The 24,976-nt window shown below is 45.1% G+C and overlaps 1 protein-coding gene and 1 long non-coding RNA gene across 10 annotated transcripts in view; both read left to right on the forward strand.

The window, feature by feature from the left end:
* The first annotated feature begins 564 nt into the window (after positions 1 to 564).
* LOC118526042 (uncharacterized) lies at positions 565 to 2,741 on the forward strand. The gene is made up of 3 exons (XR_004912442.2): positions 565 to 717; positions 1,034 to 1,158; positions 2,563 to 2,741. It is a non-coding gene; the product is annotated as an uncharacterized LOC118526042 (long non-coding RNA).
* A 934-nt stretch (positions 2,742 to 3,675) lies between these two features.
* The window catches only part of BCL11A (BCL11 transcription factor A), a 101,925-nt gene continuing 80,624 nt past the window's right edge, over positions 3,676 to 24,976 (forward strand). Inside the window, exons 1-2 of one of the 9 annotated variants that reach the window (XM_036103925.2) lie at positions 3,676 to 5,525; positions 12,450 to 12,779. In XM_036103925.2, the coding sequence (XP_035959818.1) occupies positions 5,471 to 5,525; positions 12,450 to 12,779 (385 nt within the window). In that variant the 5' untranslated portion in view covers positions 3,676 to 5,470. Of the gene's footprint in view, positions 5,526 to 7,789; positions 7,852 to 12,449; positions 12,780 to 24,976 lie in introns of those variants that run through there. The other 8 variants (XM_036103931.2, XM_078056521.1, XM_036103905.2 and 5 more) reach the window with 8 other exon arrangements.

Consider the following 24,976-nt stretch of genomic DNA (forward strand, 5'->3'; position numbering starts at 1 on the left):
TTTCTTTTCCTCCCTTTCTCCCTTCCTTCCTCACTGCCTCCCTCCCTTCTTCCCTCCTTCTCTCCCACCCTACCTACCTTCTTTCTTTTCTTTCCTTTTTTTGGACAGACCATCCAGGTAGGTGAGGTAGCCTGCCAGCCAGCTAAAGGCCCAGGGAGCCTCTGGAGAAATGCCAGACTAACTGTTCCCCCAGGAGCCTCCTGGGGGATGTCTGCCCTTGCATAGGGTGTAGACACTGCCCTCCCAGGGCCTCCGTAGGTCCTCATCTCTGGATCACAGCGGCAGGAGAGGGGGAAGAAATGTTATAGAGAGGTGGGGGCTGAGGGAGGCTGGGGAGAGGAGGGTCCGTGGCCCTTCTTTTCACCTTTCTCTTTAGGGTGCCCACATAATGCCCACCCCCTTTCTCACACACAATCCCCTTTTTTAAAATTAATTTTTCCTACTCCCACCCTCAAGAACCCCAAATGCAAAGCCTATGTCAAGTATAGAATCTAAACCCAAATTTTATTTTTATGAAGATGACTGCCCATTCTCTATTTTCTGAACTGCTATCAGGACAAAAAAATAAGAAGAATAAAAATAAGAAGAAGAAGAGAGAAAGAAAGAAACAAAGAAGGAAAGAAAGAAAGAAAGAAACAAAGAAAGAAAGAAAGAAAGAAAAAAGAAAGAAGAGAAAACAGAAAAAAGGAAAAAAGAAAGAATGAAGCCAAAAGTAAGGTGGGACTGATTGTAACAATTTTTTTAACCATTCAGTCATTCATTTATTTATCTTTAAGCCTATAAAGGTGTTTCCCCCTAAAGGCAGACAGTGAATATTTTATTTTAATCTTGTAGTTTCCATCGAGACAGACCTTTAACCCTTCATTCTCCAGCTCTGCCCGAGTCCCCCGCGCCAGGCGATCCTCCGCACGAGGGCTGGGACTGTATTAAGTCTCCCTCTTGGAGCTGTTTGTTGACCACATTCACGTTCAGAGCCCTGGAGCTAAAAGCACTTTACACCATAAAATAAAAGCACTGTCTTTTTTTCTAAAAGGTTACGTCTGGAGGCCACGCGGCTCATACTTCATACCGAAAACTACTGAAAGGACTATGAAATCCTCTATGATTTACACTCTCTCACTGCATTAGGGTATAGATCTACTCGACTCTAAAAATACGGTGGGTTTCTAACCGACGTGAATATATGTGCATTATTTCAGAAAGTCTGTTAGAAAACTTGTCAACACATTATAAAGCATAAACCAGGACTTGGCTATTAAGTACGGAGATCAGAGGCAGAATATATACTGCAGGAAGTCCTGGGGAGTCTCCTCCGCGGGCAAGATAAAAAGGGGGAGGAGGGGAGGGGAGGGGTCGTCTGTTGGCCTGGAGTTTACATTCAATGTCGTCACCAAAGGTTTGGGAAAGAGCCCACGGAGCGTAATTAGCAAAGGTTCCACAGCTCCAAATTAAGTTAACTGAACGGCCAGAAAATAATTTTAACGTTGTCATAATTTATTACTTTCTAAAAGCCACTTTGGGAAAGGTAAATATACTTATTGTGTATCCAAGTGTGCGCGTTTAAGGTGACCTTTCACCCCTCTACAAAAGCACCTGCATCATTAATCAATACTTATGTAATATTTTTAAACCTTTTAAAACAACACATTTTTCTTTCTTTAAACACACGTACAACCTTCCCCTCCCCCCACTTTTGAGCGCTTTAGCGAGCATCCAGCAGGAATGAGGGAGGGGGCGTCACTCTTAGGGGCGAGCACGAGGGACCGGCAGTGGGGGTCTGCGGCGAGGAGGGATCAAATGCCAATACACAGCCCAGGTTTTCTGGACTGGGTGAAATCAGGCTGGGGGAGGGGCGGGAGCGGAGGGCAGTTCCTATTTCACTCTGGGCATTTTATGGTGGTGAAATTAAATATATGTTAATGGTGGAAACGTCGCTGCTTACCTCTCCATTGGCACCGAGGGAAAGCAGCTGCAAAACTGGGTTTTTAATGTATGTTTTAAGATGTGGTTTCGGAAGGAACCCCCTGGAATCTGAAACAAGTGCAATAACATAGCAGACCTACTTGTAACTAAGTGCTTAATTTCCTATGATTTTTTTTTTAAAAAAGAAAATCAATAAAATGTTGCCAGTTATTTATTGGAAATAACCACAGATAGCGGCCCTGATAGGGTGCCGGTTTTAGAGAGCACACAATTGTGTAATGAATTGTAATTCAGAAGACTGTTAAATGTGAACCACAGAACCTTTCAGAGGTAATAAAGTCATTACTTTTTACACTACAGCCAACCCTGAAAAGCTTTATACACACCATTATATATAAATCATACATATATATTTCCACAACACACATTTGCCCATTTATATGCCTTCCCTATATATGGACTTTTATGGATGGATGGGGGAAATACTTAAATTTGAAAAAGTCGGTTCCGAAAGAATCTGACTCACTATTGTTACCTGAAGAGGCTGTTATTTTATTTTATTTATTTTTCAAAAACCTCCCAGTTGCACTTTATTCTTTCCTCTCCTCACCTTCCCTCCAACCATTCTTCTCCACGCAGCCCCCCTCCTGTGCAATGACACTCTTTTGGTCGTTCTAAAGCTAGTTTAAAAGGACGACGACGAAGAAGAACAAGAAGAAGGGGAGCAGGAGGAGGAGGAAGGACAAGAAGAAGAGGAAGAAGAAGAAGAAAAAAGACAGTAGTGGGAGATGCCGACCTGCTCTGAAGAACTCATGAAAAAGGGGAAATGGTGTAACGCACACACTACAGAGCTTTACTGCAAGTGACTCTTCCTGCTTCTTAAACAGGATTTGAGTGCCCCCCCCCAAACTGGAGAGAAACAATAACAACAAAACACATTTACACAAACCCAGTTCAGCACACATCTCTCCTAATGCTGAGCATCAAAAACCTCTCTTTCTTCCTTAGTGGGGCCCGAAGCTTCGCGGAGCCAGGCAAGCCAGTCATTTTCTAATAGGTTTGAAACTTTACTAAGACAACACGAGAATAAACAGCCGCTTGCCGGCACCGCAGGGAGGTGGGTGTGCGCTTGCAAGCCAGGGGCTTCAGCTTAAAGCAATAAAGCCCCCAGCCGGGTGGGTGAATTTACGGAAAAGACGTCCTTTAGACTGAGGAGGGGAAAGAGAAGACGCGAGGGGTTGTGGAGCCGCTTGGAGGAGAGGGAAGGAAGGCTCCTCGTTCTGCAGACACACACTCACACACGTCCACCTGCAGCTCGGAGTCTCGCGGACCGCAGCGACCCGCCTCCACCCTGCACCCTCCGCGCCTCCTTTAGACTTGAGTCAGTTTGCCTCCCCCCCCCCCCCCCGCCCTTCCTGATTTGGAATCGCAGCGCGGTCTCGGCGGCGGCGGCTGAGGCTACAGGGTGGCGCAGGCAGGCGGGGAGGCTGGGAGGCGGGAGACGCCGGGGGACTTTGCAGACACGTTTCTGAATAAACTTTCCAATCGCAGGGGGTGCTGTTGCTGTACATTTTACGTAAAACTGAAAGTATCCCACGCCAGAGTGAAGCCCGCTTTTTGACAGCGGCAGCACGCGCGCGCGCGCGCGCGTGTGTATGTGTGTGTGTGTGTGTGTGTGTGTGTGTACGCGCGCGAGCGCGTGTGTGCATTAAAGAGACAGGGGTTTATTTCCAACAGGTCTTCTTTAATTTCCCGGGAACGTCTGTAGAAAGGCCGGAGGGGCCTGCAGGCTCCAGGGTGTGCGCCTTGGCTCTGGGCGCCTGAGCAGCACGGCGTTGACCCAGGGCGGTCACCCCACCACCGTGGTCTCCCCGCTGCTCCTGGGAGCCAGTCCCTCTCTCTCCATTCCCCATTTTCTTTCCCCGGGTAACAGCACAGGAATAGTTGTGCCCGGCCTGTAAGAAACATTTTTCTTTCCATTCCTCTGTGCTTTAGCAGTTGCTCTTGAGTGGGAGGGGGTGTGTCCATCCCTGGGACCCGGCCCGAGGACGTCCCGCGGCGCCGGAGCACGTTCCCAGGGACTGGAACTCTCAGTACTACCCGTGCTTTGTCCTCTGGCCCGCGGCCGCTCGGTGAGGTGGACGCCTCGGCGCCTTCCTCGCCCCGGGCCGCGGCGCTCCCCTCTGGGGGCTGGAACGTGCCCCGAGTCTGGCTCCTCGTTCTTTATTCCTTGTCCTTTCTATTTGCGACCCTGGGAGCCTCGAGTCCGTGCTCCCAGTTTCATTCAGACCCAATCACTTGTCTGGGCGCTCAGATCCCAGCTTTCCCCCGGCCTCGCCCCCGGCTCGGCCTTGGGGGTGTCCTCCAACCCGGGCCTGCGCCGCCTCTCTCGCCCTTGCCCCCTCTCTCCAGGCTGCCCAGGCACCTACAGGCCCCGGAGCTGCCTTTCCGGACCCGCAACCCTCCAAACTTGGGCTGGACTCCGTTTTGCTGCGCGCTTCCTCCCGCCTCCCCTCGCCCGCTGCGGAGCTGTAACTTGGAGGCTCAGCTCTCAACTTCGGGTGATTTTTCTTTGCTATCCTCTCCTCAGGCAAAGTTTCCCGAGCGCAGCCCCGAGCTCAGGGCTTTCACTGCAGCCCTGGGCGTCCGCACGCGGGGAGCGAGCGCAGCAGCCGCGCGGCGGTGAGGGGAAGTGGGTGTGCGCACAGAGGAGGGTGTCCGGGAGCAACTCTACCTGGCTTCCCTCCGCCCGCGCTTCCCGGGACCCAGGCTGCAGCCTCGCCGTATACTCTTGCCTTTTTTTTTTTTTTAAGTAATCTTTCATTTTAGGGTCCGCGTCCGGGGGGGGGAGCAGGGCGCACGTCTCGCTCCCCCCACCCTGCTCCCCCCCAACCCCGCCGCCCCTTTCTTCTCTCCCGGCCACGCTGCCGCCACGGCGCTAGCTGCGGCCACTGGTGAGCCCGCGGCCCCAGCGCCCCCTCCCCTCCGCCCGCCCCTCCCCCGGGGGCCGCGTCTGGCGTCTGCGGAGCCCCCCGCCCCGCACCTCCCCCGCCCCGCACTGGCCATTGGCTTGTCCTGGTCTCTTTTTCATGTCCAGCCCCTGATGTGTGTCCATTGGTGTGAGCTTCCCCTTCCCTCCTCCCCTTCTCTCCTGCTCGCCCTGCCCATGTTTTGTGTGTCTCTGTCCATCCAGACTCCTGACGTTCAAGTTCGCAGGGACGTCACGTCCGCACTTGAACTTGCAGCTCAGGGGGGCTTTTGCCATTTTTTTCATCTCTCTCTCTCTCTCTCTCCCTCTATCTCTCTCCTCTCTCTCTCTCTCTCTTTTTTTTTTTTTTGCTTAAAAAAAAAAAGCCATGACGGCTCTCCCACAATTCATCTTCCCTGCGCCATCTTTGTATTATTTCTAATTTATTTTGGATGTCAAAAGGCACTGATGAAGATATTTTCTCTGGAGTCTCCTTCTTTCTAACCCGGCTCTCCCGATGTGAACCGAGCCGTCGTCCGCCCGCCGCCGCCGCCGCCGCCGCCCGCCCCGCAGCCCACCATGTCTCGCCGCAAGCAAGGCAAACCCCAGCACTTAAGCAAACGGGAATTCTCGCGTAAGTAACCCAATAATAGTAATAATAATTATTAATAATCACGAGAGCGCGCAGGACGAGAAGTAAGAGCGAGGGGGAGAGAGGGGTGTGTGCATGCATTTTTTAATTTTTTCACGAGATGAACCTCCGAGAGTCGGGGTAAAAGAGCTTAAAGGGAGAAAAACAAACAAACAAACAAAAACCAAACCTCATCCTATCCCGAACCACAGCCGTACGTACACTTTTGGGATAGCACGCACCTTTTAATTTTTATTTAATTCACAAAAATTTGACTCCTCCTCTTTCATGCTTTCCGCTGCTTTATTTCGCTTTTCGAAAAGGAATGCAATGATTTCCCCTTCAATTTTGCAAAATAATGAACAATGCTATGGATGCGAACAACTCTCTTGCAAACCTAGAGGAGGGAGCTGGAGGGGAAAAGGGGGGTTGCTTCCACTCACCGAAGGAAGGAAAACGGGGCGGGAGAGGGAGCCCAAGCCAAAAAAACAATTCCCTGGGAGAAAAGAGGTGAGACTGGCCCTCGGACAGCAGCGCGCTCACGGTCAAGTGTGCATCAGGAGGAAAGTAGTCATCTCCACAATAGTGAGAAAGTGGGATTGTGGGAGGGGGGCCCCCCGGCGCTCTGGAGTCTGCCGAGTGTGGAGAGGGGCCGCGGCGGCTGGGAGAGCTTGGCGACCGGGAAGGACGGGAGTCTCGGCCGGCGCTGCCGCCTTTTGTTCCGGCCCGAGGTGGGTGTTTGTCCCGCTGCCTTTTGTGCCGGCTCCTCGCGCTTGCCCTTCCGCGCCTCCGCCGCCGAAGTGCAGGAGCAAGGGCCCAGGGCGAGCGGGATGGAGGGAGGGAGCTCGGGCCGCCGCCGCCTGGGTTCCCGCTGCCCGCCCATCCCAGACGAACCTCAGTGGCGGCGAAAAGACGTGAAAAATAAAATAAAAATAAAAACAAAAATAAAACAAGGCAAGAGGATGTAAAATTTCTCGCCCCCAAACAGAAGCCAAACGCTCAGCCAGCCGTTTTCTGCAACGCTCTCCTCTTTGACTCCCCCACCCCCCCTTCAAAAATCTCAATCTCTATTAGAGGGGGAAAAATACAATTACCCCCTTCCCCAAAACCCCTTTGATTGCAAACTTAGAGCGCCGGCGGCATGGAGAGGGAGCGAGGAACTCCCTCCTCTTACTATTTTTTGGAAGATTTTCAAAAAAAGTGGAAGTGGATTTTGATTGGGAAAAATCTCGTGTCTGAATGTTTACAAGCACCGCGTGTGCGGGAGCCTCCTGCCAACAAACAGACAGAGGACCGAGCGCGGCGCGGCAGCCCGGGAGCGAGCGGCGGCGGCGGCCGGGCCTCGCCCGGGCCTCGCCGGGCCTCGCCGCGCCCCCGCCCTGCTCGAGATCGCCCACCCCGCGCCAGCCGTCTGCCCGCCCGCACAGCGGCAGGCCGAGCGGCGACTCCGCGCCAGCCGGGTCCACAGTGCACTTTCGCCCCCAGCACAATGCCCAGACCTTCTCCCAGCCCACCAGACTGCGAAATCGGCTGGGGAGAAACTCAGCTTTGTGAAGCATTTTTATTTTTCAAAGCAATTGAAAAAGCGCGTCTGCCGCCCCCTCCCCCCGCCCCCGGACGTTCTTGTCCACAGCTCCGGACCGCGGGGAGGTCACCACGTGCTTTCCTTGCCCCCCTCCCACTGGGTCTGGCCACTAGCCCCCGCCTCCCGAGCGCTGCCAGGCCAGGTGTGTGTGTGGGGGGGTGAGATGGGGGGGTGGGGAGGTGGGCAGAGTAGTATGTGCGAGTGTGTGTTTGGGGAGTGCTGGATCCCGGTACTCCGTGCACCCCACCCTTGAGTTGCTGCCCTCTAACCAGGGCCTGTCTTGGTCAGCGGTGAGGGGATGGCGGTGGTCCTTTTGAGTCTTTATGGGGTGGTGGGTGGGTTACTGGGTCCTGGCTAACAGAGTGCGTCTGGAAAGGCGGGCGGTGGGCACTTAGGAAAGTTTGGCAGCCGGGGAAAGAAAGGCGTGAGAGGGCCCACATCCCTTCCCCTCCTCATTTGTGACCCTTATTTTAATTTTTGATGCAATTTAAAACCACCACCTATACCCAATTTTGTATTTATTAAAGGGTTGGGGGGTGCGCATAGGGAGTTGAATTTTTCACTAGGCCCTGGAACTTGTCACACACTTCGGAAGCTCCCCCGCCCCGGCACGTTGCGGGGCCCTCCCTCTCCCCACCCCCGCGCATCCCTCCCTCGTCGCTCTCCCCCGCCCCCCACTCCCCCGGCCGCGCCGGATGCGGAGCAGACGCGGCGCGCGGCGGTGTGAAGTTACAGCCCGGCCAGGTACCGGCGGGAAGGAAGGGCAGTGTTCGCAGGACTCGGGAAAGCCCGGCCCTTCTTCGGAAGGATGCACTGGGGGCTCAAAGGACCGACTGAGGCGTGCAGTCCGGGCTGCTCCCCTGTCCCCCACCCACTCCCGGGTCCATCTCGGGACACTCCAGGCTGGGTGGGTTTAGCCGGCCTCTAGCCTTGTCTCATTGCGGTTTTTGGGTTAAGGGACTAGTATGGAGGGGGTGCGGGGGCCGCTTCTTTCTCATTTTCTGGGTGCGCAGAGGGGGCGGGAGCCATTCCGGTCTTCAAGACCCCCCCCCCCCCCAATCCTCCGCTTCTTGGGCTGACTGAGCCATTCGGTCGCTAGGAGGCAGAACAAGATCAAGAAAGCTCAGCGAACTTGAACCTGTACCAGAGCCTCCCCCACTCCCTGCTCTGCGTTTCTCGGCCGGGGAGGGACGAGCTTTGCGAGGGTGGGGGTGGGGGAAACGGACGGTTAGGCAGAATTCCCTTTCTCCCCCCATCACCCCTTATGTCTTTGTTCTTCATTTTGACTTTAAAAATGCTCCTGGCCAGGGCTGCGGAGAAGCGCTCGGGAGCGCGGTCGACAACCCGGTGCGCCGGGCGCTGAGTGGGGTGCAGTTTTCGCTTTCTTTTGGGGCGGGCATTTTTGGTAGGGAGGAAAAGGGGAGTACGCACTCTCAGCTTTCGAGGCAAGGCCAAAGGGCGGGATCCAGCAAGTTTGCACTTAGTCTCCTGGTTCACTTCTTCTACCCCCACACCCCCGCGCAAAGCACGGACAACGGCGGCTACGTTGGGGTTGCACGGCGGCTCTGCAGCCGGACCTCTGGCTCCCCCGCCTCCTGCAGCTCTCGCCTCGGAGCCCGAAATCACAACAATAGTAATAGTTATCATAATGATGCGGGCTAGCAGCATCATTAATAATGAATAACCGCAGCAGCAGCCGCCGCCGCGCTGCGCACACTCGTGCCCGGAATTGCGGGAGAAACGCATTTGCAGAGATTCCCCCAAAGTAAAAAGTGTAAGCCTGGGGACACAGAATGAATTTCGGGGCCCGCGCTTGAGGGGTGTGTGTGGTAATACCGAGACTGCACCAGGTTAACCAGCCGAGTTTTCCAAGCCTCACTTCCCATTTCTCCAACTGGCGGGGCCGGGGAACGGTGGTCACCCTGAGGCCGGGCTGGACGGCGGTGGAGGCGGCAGTAGGGGCCCCTGGCTGCCCGTCGCCTCCCGGCCTGGCCCGCTCCCCACGGCCCGGCAGCCGCCGCTGCACGTGTTTGCAGCGAGCGCGGCCGGAGGCTGCAGCCAGCAAGCTTCTTGCTTTGTGCTTCAGAGTCCCGGCGCCCAACTTCACTTTCGGCAAAGCCCGCCCCCGCCGGGCCCCCTGCCCCGGGCCTATCGCCCTAGCCTTCGCTTTTGTTTCTTTGCTTTTCCTCTCCGCATTTCAGACTTGGTGTGCTTCCTTACCCTGTTAAGACAATCAAAAGGAAGGACTTGGAAAGCAAACTTGAAGGCATAGCTCCTTTTCCCCCTCCCCCTCCCCCAGCAGCCCTCGTTTCCCTCGCTCCTTCCCTACATTTCTTCTAAAGCTTTTTTTTTTCTCTTTAAATGTATTCCTTTGCAACTGCAGAGAGGAAGGAGATCTCAGTCAGCCGCTGGGGCATTGAGACGTTCCAGTCTGTTTTGCTGTTTCAACGCAGAAGCATTTTATTTTCTATTTCTTTCTCCTCTTGTAGAGAATTCGCGGCTAATTATTATGATTATTTGCCCACTCCCTTCCACTTCAATCCTGGACTCCCCGCTTTGTAGCGGGAGGTTTAGGCCAAAGCTTAGAAACGATGGTATTGTGGGGGCGAAAGAGGATGGAGTTGAATTGAGGGAGGGGGTAAAATGGCTGAGGTTAGGAATGTTTTTAGGGAAAGAGGAATTTGCATTAAAATACAGAGAAATTATCAGATGCCCAGAAAGGAAATGTTGATTACCACTGAGAAAAGATGTCAATGCAAATCAGTAGACTACACCAAGAGAATGGTATTTTCATATTTTCTTTGTGCCCCACTTCGTCTCATTTTTAATAATATAGCAGCAATAATAAGAACACGTTTTGGTATTTCTCTGAACATTACTAGCCAAATGTTTTGCAAGAAGCCCGATGTTAGACGTATTTCATACATTAGGATATAATTCTTGTTAATTAGCAATAATTTACGTTAAGAGCATAGAAAATGTTGAGGTTACAGGTTTTATATCTGTACATTTGATCATCTTGTTATTTTCAAGAACTTTGCCTCCTATAAAATTAATTAGGTGAAATGTGGAGGTGTAATCAGCAACCTCTGAATTACCACTTCATTTCCTGGTTTTGATTGTAAATCAGTTCAGTCACTACATTTAGAAGACTTTAACCAAGTCTGTTTGCACTGCATTACCTTTAACTATTTGATACCTAGGAGAATATTTCCTTTTCCTCCTAAATAATATTTCCACTTTCAGAAATATGTCAGGCCTTGGGGATAAAAAAAAAGAATCTTAATGGTGGAGTTTAAAAAAGGGTTTTTTTGCAAAGGTTCTACGTAGTACTAACTTTAATAAAGCAAAATATTATCTCTGAGTCTTTCTTTAATCTGTGAACCTCAGAACTTGTAGTTAGTGCTGAACAACAACAATAAAAAAAGCCACATTTGTCAATGTGTACTTAAAAATCCTTAATTCAAATAGCAGTGATCTTGGAGATGACTTCCCTATTCGGTTCCTCACTTGGTCAAAATGAAAGCAAATGTAGGAGTAAAATGACATAGAGGCATAATGCAAAAGCACTTCCGTTTATCTCCTTTTATTTAAAAAGCGTGCATGTGTATTCTGTATTTATCTTTTGGTCAGTATGTTGGGCAAAGAAACATAAGTGCTTACCTTGCTGCCTTTATTAGTGGGAATATAACCTTCATATTCCTGTGGTGACCTTATGTTAAATTAGGAGGAGTACCAGAGGCTAGAAATTATGACATGTCCTACTTGAGCACAGGTGCAGCTAGGCAGGGCTCTCTCAATATTATTTCACCCAGCACATCTGGGAGTTACTCCAGATCTTCCCCCTCAATATTCAGCCTGGGTAGGGTTGAAATAAATTTAACCTGAGTTCACTGGATTTTTGCACTTTATCAAAATCGGTTCCAATATTCTACACTCAAATTAAAATCTATTTTTTGATTCTCTGTGGCTTTAAGTTCATTAAATGTGAAATTGGCAGCTTGCTAAAGAAGGTCAGACTGATTAACTGTTTAAGACTTGTACATTTTCTGCTTCAGTTTTATTAACTGGCAGCATCCTGGATGTGTTTTGTATTTTGTGATTTTTTTTGATAGAGTAAGCATACGGTTTCAGGAGCAGAGACTTAACCAACTCTCTTTTCCTCTTTGGAAGGTTAAAAAAATGATAGAAGCTGTTCAAATGAGATGCTGGAGTATTTTGGTGCAAAGTTAAAAAAAAAAGGAAACAGGAATGAAAGACATATCTACCTTGTTATACCATCCGCTGGTGATTATGTGTGTAGAAATAGTCCCATAATGAAGCGTTTTGGAGCTCATTCAGAAAATTAGTCAACTTTGACAACATTAGGCGAAGTATTTCAAGTCTAAAGAAAGGACTTCTCAGCCTTGTTCTGAAATGTGGCGTTTGCTTGACCATTCTGATTTTTATGTGATGGAGGCCACCAAGTGCAAACATGTTTAGAATATTTTAGGCATTCCTTTCTTCAGAATGAAAAAATGACTAATTGGCTTATTTTCTTAAGTACTCAAAAGTATCCCATTTAGCTAATGTGTCTGAGAAGAATTGCCAGTGAATTTGGTATTTCTTTGATTTTGTGGCACTGCTGAGAGTGAGATCAGAAAGGTTTTTGGCAGTATGAATTATGCTGCGTTATGATTATTATTTAGATCCGTTTCACAGGTGAATGCAGTCGTTTTCTTATTATGACGGTGTAAATGTGGCACATTTTCTGTGTGATATAGTAGCTTTCTAATTTATGAAGCTATGTCTCTGTATACTTAGGAGTATATACATTCACACACAAAGGGTGTGTGTGTTTATTCACCTCTCCTTTTTTATTCTTTGGCACAATGGACAACTTAGTCTGTAGGAAAAAAGAAACAAATTTGGTTTCAGTACATGTTTTTACTAGTTTTGGGGGTAGTTATTATTTAAGCTTTCTTTATATTCCCTGCCTTAAGGATTTATTTAACAGTCAACATTGTTTCTAAACTCGCAAACCAAACACAGTTTATAGTGTGTGTGTGTGTGTGTGTGTGTGTGTGTGTGTATGTATGTATGTATGTTTTCTCAGGAGTTAGGGAAGTCAGAGAGTTTTCTTTAAATATATGATGATTTGCCTCATTGATAAATTTGCTTTCTTGTTGATAATCTTCACATCCTTACATGTTTTAGGTGCTCACGTTTTCTGGGTATTATATGAAGGAGCCTAGAAACACTTTATATAATGTGGTGGGATGGGATGGGGTTGAGAATGTATTTCCCCCTTTTCTCTCTTCTCTGGCGCTCTAATAATTGTGCTTTTGTTTCTCCAACCACAGCCGAACCTCTTGAAGCCATTCTTACAGATGATGAACCGGACCACGGCCCTTTGGGAGCTCCAGAAGGGGACCATGACCTCCTCACGTGTGGGCAGTGCCAGATGAACTTCCCATTGGGGGACATTCTTATTTTTATCGAGCACAAACGGAAACAATGCAATGGCAGCCTCTGCTTAGAAAAAGCTGTGGATAAGCCACCTTCCCCTTCACCAATCGAGATGAAAAAAGCATCCAATCCCGTGGAGGTTGGCATCCAGGTCACGCCAGAGGATGACGATTGTTTATCAACGTCATCTAGAGGAATTTGCCCCAAACAGGAACACATAGCAGGTAAATGAGAAGCAAGGAGAAAAGCTGTTTGCATGTTTTCTTTTCATTTTCAGAGGTGCTGTAGCCAAGCACTAAGGAGTGGTGAAGTGCTTTCTGTATTTCTCCATGTGACTGTCCCTGACAGCCCTGTAATGTTTAAAATAATCATTCCTATTGCTTACATCCAGAACACAAAAAAAATAAATATTTTCCACTTCACTGAGTCAGATGTAGGTGGTACACACACCTGATGCCCTCTCTCTGGATCTACTGATGCTGAATTTCTTTTCTTTTTTTTCTCCCCTTCTCATTTTTAAGTGTTGAACCTTACTCTACGTGGCCCAGTTTCCACTGTCCATTTCCAGACATGGTGACAAGTCAGAGGCAAAAGTGGCCATACAGACATTTGGTGGTTCAGCCGATGACCTCTTTGAGTCCGAATACCTGGTCAGACCTCCCTAGGGGTACAGTTAGTTCTCAAGGCTTCCATGAAGTGGGGTGGGCTGGCAGGATGTTTTGGAATGGCTAGAAAGAGTTAACTGAGCTTCAGGGCTAGCCTTGGATCCATATTGGCTGTCAGCCCGTATGGGGCTGTAATTAAACACAGCCCCGTGGTGGGATGACACTGTGACCTTGACTTTAAGATGCCATTTTCGACTGGCCAGGCCAGAGTAGAGAGGGCAGTTGCTGAAGCGCACAGACATGCTTACTCGAAAAGTTTAAGGGCATGTTGGAAATTTCAAAAGGTTGGTTTGACAGGAACGGCTGCTCCCTGCAGCCTGCCTCCTCAGCTAAATGATAAATGCTTCTCTGTGCTCTCTCTTGTCTCTGATGTGGTTTTGACAGATGTATCTTGATTTTGTTTGTGGTTTACACAACCACATGTCACCCTTACAAATGTCCAGTCCAGACTTTCCCTGTTTCTGCTATAACACAACGTAAAAATTCTATTGGAAAAACACATACCCATATTCAACAGCTCTCCTTTCGGTTAATTTTAGCAGAGAGGTAGCTAGGTGTGTGGGTTTCTCAGCAGCTCACGGGGAAAAAGAATTAGCGGGCTAACAGAGGGACTTAAATCCCTACTCTAAGTGATAAACAGCAGCCCTATATAGTGACCTTTAAGACGTGTTTTTGTGAAACAACAGTGATTTAGCACACAAGACAGAGTAAATGCAGAGTCTGTGGTGCCAAAAATACCAAGACTGTTGGTGGACCCCTTTCTTCTGTTTCCCCCTGCCCCCTTCCCTAAAAGGCAGAAGGTTTGTTCAGTTTTAGGAAAGAGTGCGTATAATCAGTTGATTCACTGAAACTTGTCTTTCTGACCTAGTTTGACCACAGAGTTGAACTGTAGTAGGTCAGTGGTCCAGAGGGGATTAAATGTCGTATTATTTCTCCTTTTCCCCTCTGGAATTTGATCATTAAAATCAAACGTGCCATTTTCTTTCTTTCTTTCTTCTTTTTTATTTTAATGCTTCCTGCAATAACACTCAGATACTTTTCATTTAGTGAAACGAGAAATCTGTACCAGAGAAGCTGCATTTACAAAATATTTTTCTAGACTCCACCACATTTAGCTTAAGTGACATGTAGGTTAAGCTTTTATACCCCCGCTCCCCCCCACCCCCCCAGTAGGATATGGCAATGACCATTTCCATGTGCTGTCTTGTGACTGGAAGGAAAACGTAAGGCATGATTAATGAAGCAAGAGCCGGCAGAAGGGGATTTGTCGACTTCGGAGATCCAAAGCCTTTCTAAATCACCAAATATGGAGTAACACTTGCGTGATGTAACATCGTATTTACATATCGAGCTGCTCGTTTAAAAGACAAAACACAGTGTCTGTCAAGCAGGAATTAAAACCACACTTCTTACTGAGGTCCCAAATAGGTTATTCACTCTCAGATTAACCAGCTCCAAAATTCTGTGCTTCTGTACTTAGAAGAGGAATCTAAAAGCTGGGGGGAAGGCACTGTAGTGAAAGCTTTTTACTGTGATAGTTGTGAATCTACATAAGGAAAGAAAAGATATTTTCTTTAACTTCTGGTTGTCATAAAGGTTTTTTTTTTTTCTTAAAACCTGGTACAATAGCAGAGCCTAGAGAAGCACCCCGCCCTGCCAAAAACAAAAACAAACACAAACACAAAAGAAAGCAAAAAGAAAAGAAAGCAAATTTAAAATATGTTTTAGAGTGCTAATACTAAATAATTTCACTGAGATGAAAAGCAGTGTAAGCTATCTAAGATATTCAATGGGTGCACCAGCGCTGCAACCCAGGTGAGGTAAACCTTTCATGCACAAATAATTACAAAGTCTTGATTCCTTTCATTGTGTTTAATCACCTGTTCCCACCCTGGAATTGGCTGAACATAAATAGCGTGGTCACATCTCAAAGCGAGATGTCAGTAACTAGAATCACGACTTCTCATAATTCACAGTAATGAATTAAGAGTTTCCTATGGTGAAATTAACATTCTACCATTGCACATAAATTAAGATGCCTTGGCCCTCAGGTGCCTCTGAAGGGAAGTTCTGGAAGACGGCTGTGCACAACTAGCCCATTTCTCTCCAGCACGTCTTCCCAGTTCCAAGTCTTCTTTTCTTTTTATGGTGAGGAAGGAAACAAGAAGAATAATCATTCGGTAGATATTTGAATTGTGTCACAAAAAGAAAGGAGAAGCAATACTCCATATTAGGAGAGAGATCTATTGATGAATCTCTAGAAGAATATGTTTGGCAACCACATAAAAGGTAGTCATTTAAGTGCGCTGTGTAGGAAAGGCTTTATTAAAGTGATGTAAGTTGGATTTGAGCTCAGTGTGCTCTGTGCCATTTTATAGGCAGGAAGCAGGAGTAAAACAATGACAGATTTTCCTGAGATAAATAAAGCTTAGAATTTGGGGCTTTCAGATAGGAGAATAAAGTAGAGTTCTTTAAATCCTTAGTAAAGTGATATGCATTTTGACTGTACACAGGCCTCTCCAAGAGGAGTATTTTTTTTTTTAAGAAAGGATGATTTTTACCTGGCGAATAGATGGGTCTGTGCTCCAGCACTTCACCCATGTACGTGTGTTAACACATCGACGTTAATCAGTTTGGTTTCTCATTTCATTCAAATATTCAAAATATTGCGTGACGATGATCCATTGAGACCACTGAAATAGTATTCATTTAACTGGAAATGAGCAGGTTATATTGCGTGGGGTCCAGTGCATGTATTTGTGTTTCAGATATTCACCACGAGGTATGAGCAGCCTGTGTGTGACTGGCAGTCAGGGCTTTTAATAGGGGTGTTGCTGTGTTTTCTAGTCTCCTATTTTATGATGGGGGAAATACTCATCAAAGACTAGTGAATGGGAAACTGCTGTTCACTTATAGAAAAGGCCAAAAATATAATCCCACAGTGTCAGATTTGAGGTTTTGGCTTATTATACACAGAAATCTTCAAATTAGGGTTGGGCTGTTATGAAGTTAGCTTTTTAAGAGAATGGGAGAAGATATGACCAGTGCTATAAAATGTAGTCAAGTCTACTACCATTGATAAATATGATTTTTTTCTCCTTAAAATTGTGAACATAGGCCTTTATATCGGATATTTCAAAATTATTTGCTTAGGTAATATACCTCATCACTGGATAAAAATATATAAGACAGTTACTCTAATGGGAGGGAGAAATACTAATTCAAAACAGAAATACATCAGCATGTTACTTAAAGGTAAATCAAATATAACATGCTTTTCAGAATCTAGAAAATCAACTTGCCTTTTCCTTTTGTACCCATTCTAATTCTCTAGCTCAGACTGGATTTGGAATGTATTTGTATACTTCATGGTGTGACTGTAAATGAGACTATAAATTGTAGTATCCTAGTATGACTACTTACTTTTAATTTCTTTTTATTCGAGTGATTCTGAATAAAAACCACTGACTTCTGAAGTGAATTTTTAGCATGGCAGCTGAAAAAGAAAACAACAAACAAACAAAAAAAACCCCAATGTACTGGTGAACATTTTACTTACCTTCTGAATCCAGAGAATAGAGAATATTGTTTCCTTATATATATCTAGGATTTTCATTGGGAGCGTGTGTTTGTGAGGCCACTACCCAAAGACTCATGTTCATGAGTCTGGGAGTCCTATATACAAGCTGTATTTGTAAATAAGACCGAGAAAGGTTGTGAACTGGCAGCTTGGATGTTTTGTCAAAGTACAATGTCAGAGAAACTCTCTCTAAGACAAATTGTAAATAGAACTGTCACAGTGATTGCATGATTGAGCCACAGAAATGTCTTACAATTGTTGGCATTGTCAGAGGACTTTTGAAAGCTTAATTAAACACAGTGGCCCGCATGGCTGCTAAATTTACTTCGGAAAGCCAAAAAGGAAAAAAAAAATTTTTAAATGTGGAAGATCCCAAAGATCCCAAAGTTCTTCAGACATTACCCTTTCGGTGACACAGAAAAGAGGCATTGTGCATTTTCCTAGTTGTCTTTTATAAATAATAGTTTTGAGAATAGGGCCACGTGATATGAAGATCATCCTGTGTGTGATGTAGAGATTGTGTTAGTTTTTCTGTCTCCTGCTGTTACAGACAGTTAATGTAAAAATGGCCTTTTATTGGAAACACAAATATGTATTCACTTCAAGAACAGGAGCAGAGGGGGAAAGTTTCCCTCCCATTCTCTGTGTTCATTCTATGAAAGCTTAAAAAAACAGTGCTTTAATTTCTTAAATCACCCCATTCCTTGTGTTGCAAGTTGTGCCTTTTACTTTAAAGGATCTGAAATCTGTTTTGCACACCTTTCTCCGAGTGAATGTGGCATTTAATTGTGGAGCTGCCCATGGGCTGGAAAATGCAACTGGGTGTAGAAACGTGCAGGCAATGTCAGGACAGCGAACCTTAAGCTCAGGGAAGAGGAGAGTTGGATGCATATTAATGGCACATTTTCGAGTCCTGGAAAATCATTAATTTCACACCATAGCCTCAATGTAGTTTGGCTAATGTGGGAGGACTAAATTGGAGTATATAACAAACGTGCAGACCCTAGGGAAGCATTTTTCAGAATTTCGTGATTTCTTAAGTGAAAGTATTTAAGAAAGAAAAGAATAGATGAATGGTGGCAGTGCACACTAGTCAGTAAGAAAGGAAGAAAAGTTTGGCTTTCCTTTGGGGGAAAACATGAAATCGAACCAAAGTAGCACAGCTAGGGAGATGCACCGAGATTGCGGCATTCAATGTGAATTTAATGTACTTTGGTTGGTCTGTTCACACTCTTTACTGCACAAAGGAATCATTTGACAAAATTTACCCAAGTCCCAGTCTGTTTTTACATACCGTAGTACTAGCTTCATGCAATAAAAAGCACTTAGCATCAAACTGGACCCAGCCTGGCACCTTGCCACTTTTTTAGAAACAGATTTAATCACCAAGGATCTTTAGTACCTTTCTGCTTGTTCAGATTTCATTTGGGTCATGGTTATGTCAGCAGTGTTGTTATTACAAGGATTAAAAAAGAAAAAGATTTTAACTTAGTGCCCATTTTTAACATTGTCTCAAATCAAGCAGGTTTTTATATTATGTGTCAATTTGGAGGACATTAATAAAGTTCATAAATATGTTCAGACCATGTAATTTAATGGATAATAACCAGTACTTTTATTTGTAATGACAAATAGAAAATTGGCCATTGTATCCCTCCCTCCTCTATTCTTTCCTCCTACCCAGGTAAATAAGCATCCTTAAACTGCTTCTCCCTGTTACTTCCAGGGTATAGAGGCTCTGGCCAATATCAGTAAATTTACCTTTGTAATTTGCCATGTAGTTTTTACAACAATGACCTAATTAATTTGAGCACGAACCATATTATTGCTACTAGAGTCATTTTCTGTCACAAACTTAATTTCCAGGAAATGTAACCTGACGAATAAGAATGCTTTAGCTCTCCACATGTGCTCCTAGAGACCAAAGGCAAATTTAAAATAATAATAATAATAATAAAATGCCAGCATTATTAAAGCCAGTATGCTTGATGCCAAACTCAATTTGAAGCCAGCAAACATAAGACTGTATTTCTAATCAGTTTTAGAATGTAACGTATTCCATATTGCGTTCACTGGAATCTGTCTCTCTGCTTTTTACTGGCCAGCTGCACTCCCTATGCATTTTTAAAACATTTCAGCAGAGGCTTTTGCTGTTCTTAGCAGGGTTAGTAACTTGGGGTCTATTTCTGAGCTCATTCGTCATTCTGCGATGGCATTGAGTTAGGTTGGCAAGGGAAGGATTTGAAGCATGGAGGGTGGTGAGGTCACTTCTGACCCCAGCAGGGAATAGGTGAGCTTCATTTGCCTTTACAATAGGCGCACAGTTACTGCACCTTGGAGGAGCACTCAGGTGCCGCTCAGATGGGCGCATGTAAATGCCCTGTCAGATGCGGAGCTGGAATATTAATGCTCCTTCCACCACCGCACCATAATAAAGCTGTACACAGCAAGCTTAATATGCAGCTAGTCTGGGGAATTGTGTAAACTTAGATAGCCCAGTGTGAAAGACAGCAATGTAAAAATGCTCGATATGCTACAGTTTCCATTCTTGTTCTCCTTTGATCTATAGCAAAATGAAAACATCATCCTTTCCTCCTCTTGGAGTTGTCTCCCCAACTCTGCCACCTCCCAATCCACCACCAGAATTTTTTGCATGTGTGGTATGGAGAAGTGCGACATAATTTGTTTCATATGGTTAATTACAGGCGTTTGAATATTTAAAATTTTAAATAGCCGCAGTTCCAGCTTTTCCTGTTAAAAGTATGTGATTTGAACAAAGGGAATACAGTGTAAATATTTGTGGTGATTTGCAACACCCCTCTCTCCCCATTAAACACATACACACACGCGCGTGCACGCGCACACAGACATTCAGTTTAGATCTAGTGCTGACTTAAAAGACTTCTGTACCTTCATTTATACTTTTTTTTTTTTAACCAACTCTCAGTTGGAACTCCATTAAAACATTTCGCCATTATTTTTTGAGTCCACTTTTGCTTGAGGTTTTTAAAGAGGATTTTTATAATGTGTTCATTTAACAGAATCAACAGCTGTCAGAACCAGTTGTGGTAAATCCACAAAACATACAAAAGAAAATACACACGTTTCCTGAAACAAAACACTTGGAAAAATAAGCTGCCAAGAACTGGTGAATGAGAAGTTTGCAGACAGGGAACCGGAGTGTTTCATCTCTGGAGACTGATGTGAGCGGATCTGATGCAATGCCCCTGGAAGGCTTACCTGACCAGGTGGCTGCACTGGGGTGGTGCTCCCCATGCACGCAGGCTGGCCGGGGCTGCAACTTGCTCCTTCTGCCCTCCTTTTTTTCCTTTTTGATCTTTCTACAGAGATAAAATACCAAGTTTGTAGAGTGCTAAGCAACAAATTCTATCCACTAAAGGTGAGATGATCAGATTTAAACTTCCTGTAAAAGAGGTGAGAAGGCGCCCAGCACACCCTTTTCCAGATAGAGTTGGCTGTGTGTTATGCCGAATGGAATCGGCCCCGCCAGGGAATTCCCAGTGGGAGCATGGAGCAGGCCTGCTGATGAAGGGGATACCTGGGGACCTTGGGTCACTCACAATGCGTTTCTGTTTGTATCTTCACTCTTGTGAGCATTGGCGATGAACAATTACACCTACAATTTGATCTGAGTTTTAGATACAGGTGAGTCCACTGATTAAAAACTCCCATTAAAATGAAGAATGGAATTATTGTGAAGCCTGCGAAGGTGCTTTTGCAAAAAGAACACAGGTGCTGTTGTGTCCCCCGCCCTCTGGTTTCTGTTTTCTTTTTGAATTTTCTACAAAACACAAGGAAGCCTCATGCTAAGCATCAGGGCACTTAAATTCATATTCATCAGTTGTTCATTTTCTTGATATGTAATGATGCATAAAAAAACTGCAAAAAACATCACATCTGTTAATTTTTAGAGAAAGAAGGTGTAGCTTGGATTTTTACCTTAGTTGGAGCACAAGGCCCTACATGCCATGTTTGATCTTTTTACGTTTTTAAATATGGAGTTTCTCTTTGGGCCAAAAAAAACCAAAACCAAAAACCAAAACAAAAACCCCAAAACAAAACTCTGAAGCATTTCCCTTTACTGACTCAGGGGATACCACGATTTCATGATTGATTTACGTTTAGGGGGCAGCTCACAATGAACCATTTACTGCTCCTTTTAGCCCCCTCCTCCACAAGTCTTTGAGTTCACAGTTAAAACAATACATTAACCAATGTTAAATTTTAAATCTCATGAGTTTCTCCTACTCCATCCTGTCCTAAGATTAAAAAAAAACAACAACACAACTATTCTTTTACATTTAAAAGTGAACATTGGCTACTGAAGAATGATTTAAAGGCTGCGAAAATTTTTAATAATAAATCGTAACCTTCTCATGTTATGTTTTTGTTATGTTAAGGGGAAAAAATCAATAAGGAAAAATTTAATTCTGATAAAGATACTCTTGGATCTTTGAAAACAACTGCTGTCCTTTTAACTAAAACATTTGAGCAGCTTCAAAGACTATGTATTTCTTCTGATCTTGGAGCTGTGTGACTGGTAGCAAGAAAGAAAAAAAAAATCTTATTCTACATACAAGTGGATTGCTTAACAAGTCTGCACAGACACGTACTTGTTTGTACAATAGAGATAAAAATTCCTGTATAAAAATAATTCAGCTGCTGACAGCAGGCATTGTTGTTGGACCTGTCTTTTGTGCTTGTCCCAGCTCTGGGCCCCCTCTCCCCCCTATCTGCTTGGGACAGCTTGCTGCCTACAGACTCCTGACCAGAAGTTAATTGCTATATATTAAATGTATAGGTATTGTATCTAAAGAGGAACATCTCAAGCCTTCCTGTATACGTTCCACTCTCCTTTCTGATGTGATTGCGGCGCTGCCAGCAAAGGGGTGGCAGGCAAACGCTCTAATAGGGAAAATGACTTGAAGGCAGTTAGGGGAAATTTGGCCTTCAGGTCCCATTTGCTCTGCAGTGTAGCATCAGTTTCTAAACTTTTGTTTTTAATCTAATTCTGATTTACTCTGTCACATCCCATATCAACCCTCACTGAACTCTACTCATGTAGAGTAACATTAGTGTCAAACGGAATTGGTCAGGACTGTGGACCTGTGGCTCATACAGATGGTTGTGAATGTGAGTTACATGCAGCTCTGCATCCGATTCTTTCTAATAAACGTTAAAATGGGGCATGTTTCCGAGCAGGGCCCATGGATAAGTGAGCTAAGGAATCAGGGATAGTACTTGGGTATTTTCCCCTTCTCTGTTCTCTTTTCCACTTCCTTGGTATACCTGCCTTTCAGGTAGGAGGATCAATTCTAGGAAAATGTCTGAGGCTGGGGGTGGGAGGGGGGAAAGAGTGGCAGAGGGAAGTTACTGGAGTATTTTCAGTAGGGGTTCAACACAATCACCAAAGCAGAGAGTCTTTTGGGTCCAGAAGCGGAGCAATAAGCACGGGCACGTGGTCCTAAGCTGTTATTCTCAGTCTGACTTGCACACTAGCCGAGATAGGACTTAACATGTGCTTTCATCTGGGTTGGATGTATGGGATGGGGGAAGAGGAGACATTCACTGGGAATTCTATCACTAGAATTTCTTAAATATCATGAGGTTAGTAAGGTGTGAGTTAGCATTCGAGGTGTGAGATAGATTCTTCTCCATACTTGTCATTGGGAAGCATGAAAATTCAAATTCCCACTATGTAATAACTGGGGTGGGGGGTGGACACAATGACTTTCTGAATGTCAGCTGATGTCTGCATGACCTGTTCTTCTTGAATTAAATGCTGTCAGTGTAGGATGGGGGGAACCCCCAGGAAGATAAATACCCAACGACAGGATTTTCAATCCTCAGAAGTAAACCAGATCTCGCTCCTCTGCCTCATATCCTCTCCTTTCTTGTTCTTTTTCTTTTGGAAGCAGAAACTTCTAAAACGAATGCCACTACAAGGCGATGAAAAAGCTGTTTTTATACCACAGTGGATGTTTACACAGGAGACTCAACTTGAGGGGAAAAAGGCTTTTTGGGAGGGTGGTGGGACTCGTGTTAATCTGTTTTGTTGGAGGCCTGTGCAGTATATTGCCTATGAGCAACTCTGGGCTGTTTTTGATAAATTACCATGTTTAGAGATAGGTTTGGCTCTTAAGGGCTTAGTTTTATGAACAAAGTCCGTAACGATGTTTGCAGCCTCTGTTTGTCTCTTAGCCCCTTTGGCTTCACTAGAAGCTCAATGTTTAGTTTAAGCTCAGTCTGGAAGATATAACAATTTTGCATTAAAAAAATGAGGAAATCATAGGAAGAAAAACCCTTTGCTTTTTGGATGAATCTTACTGATAATTTGCTAAAGCTCATTTGAATTTTAAGCACTTCTTTAATCTTCAAAGGCTAAATTGCTTTATGAATATGCATGGTGTGGGCAGACTTCAGTTCATTACCTAGTTGTAAATTCTAATGACCATTAGGTCCTTCCAGTAATTGCGAATTGTTTTGCATTTTTGATTGGCCTATTAACATGTACATTCGGTGCACATCAGGCTGGCCTGTCAGCCTGCTGAAGGAGAAAAAAAAGGTGAAAATTGTTTATAGCACCAAGATTCTTAGATTTTCAATCTTGCAAAATTGATGATGTAAAAAAATTAAAGCAGTGTTTTTTCTTCTCAAGATTGAAAGTTCACCAAGAGATTTGACATATTTAATTTACATGATGACTTTGCACTCCTTCATTAATGCAATTTGCATATGAAGCTGTTGTTAATCACTTTTGATCATGTTTTGTGTATTAGCTGCCTCAGTGGCTCTCCTCCTAGGATGCCCCAGTAGAAAGGAGCAAAATGATGCATCTTCTTGCCAAGTTTCCTTTAGTGAATTGAGGAATTAGAAGTCTAACCTTGAGTAATTACATATGTTTTATCCGTTTTCTTTTAACATTAAGTACAGTTTGTGGAAGTGGTGGCTGGAAGTTGTTCTCATTTGGGGAGAAGACTGTAAAATTCAAGTGTATGATTGAGGCATATCCAGATCTGTGTGGAAATATGTGCTGCCTGTCCCTGTTCCCCCCGCGAAAGTTGTCGGGCAGTTTCATTGTTAAGCGGTTTGATGTCAGGGAGACTTGAATTTTCCAGCGTATTAAGACATCAGGCTTCTCCTTTGGAAGAGAGATGGCTACAAAGTACAGACAGACCTTTGCAACAATGCTTTGGGTTTTTTCTTTCAATATGTGCCTAACACCCACAGCCCTCCGTCTTGGGCCTGGGCTTGGTTGACTTCTTTACCTTTGAGCTCAAGGAAGTTTTCCTGTGGCCTCGTCCGGCTTCTGCTCTCCGCTGCTCTGTCTGTGTCCTTCTCTAGTCACGAGAGTAAATCTTGGTCCCTGGGCTCCCGGGTGCCTCCTTCAAGGTACACAAGTGCCCTGGTTGTGAAAACAAGCTGCTAACTAACGGTTTCCGATTTTTGAGAGACTGTGATTTTGGTATTTGCCCTTGCTGTTGAATAGCCCGTGCTGTATTATTGATGCTCATCTTTGGTCTATGAGTTTATCCCTGGTTAACAAGCAGAATCAGAACACGGAAACTGATATTCTGATTAAAAGGAATGTTTAATGAAAGAAAATAAATTGTGATGGAAAATGAACAGTGTGTAAGAAACATAACTACAATTTTAACCTCCGAGGGACCCTAGCACTGCCCTACTGTGACTTCCATCCATACCATGCTAAAAGCATGCTTCAGTTCAAAGTTGTTAATATTCAGCTGGGAAACAGTATCCAGAACACAAATAAATTATTAAGTGCATGAACTTTTTAGGCAGTAAGATGAACTGATGGGGTCCATCTGTGAGATCCAGGGGCTTTTTATTTGTGTGTGTCGAGCGATTCTGCCCTCTCCGACTTCACAGCCTTTGGTCTCCGGCCAACTGCATGCATAATTGATTCCACACGCACTATCATTTTCTTGATGTAATTGCTTTACTAAGATATGATGAAATCTAATGGATAATTTGCTATTTGAAAATGGGCAAAAAAATGTTCATACTTTTTATTGGAGGGAGGGCAAAAGAGAAGGGGGTATTCAGATGACCGGCTATTTAAGAAAACACAACAAAACGAAACAGGCAAAACTAACTCATGCACTCTGCTTCAATCACGTTGCTTGTGGGTAGG

This window comes from Halichoerus grypus, chromosome 10 (assembly GCF_964656455.1).
Source record: "Halichoerus grypus chromosome 10, mHalGry1.hap1.1, whole genome shotgun sequence".
Classification (NCBI taxonomy): Eukaryota; Metazoa; Chordata; class Mammalia; order Carnivora; family Phocidae; genus Halichoerus; species Halichoerus grypus.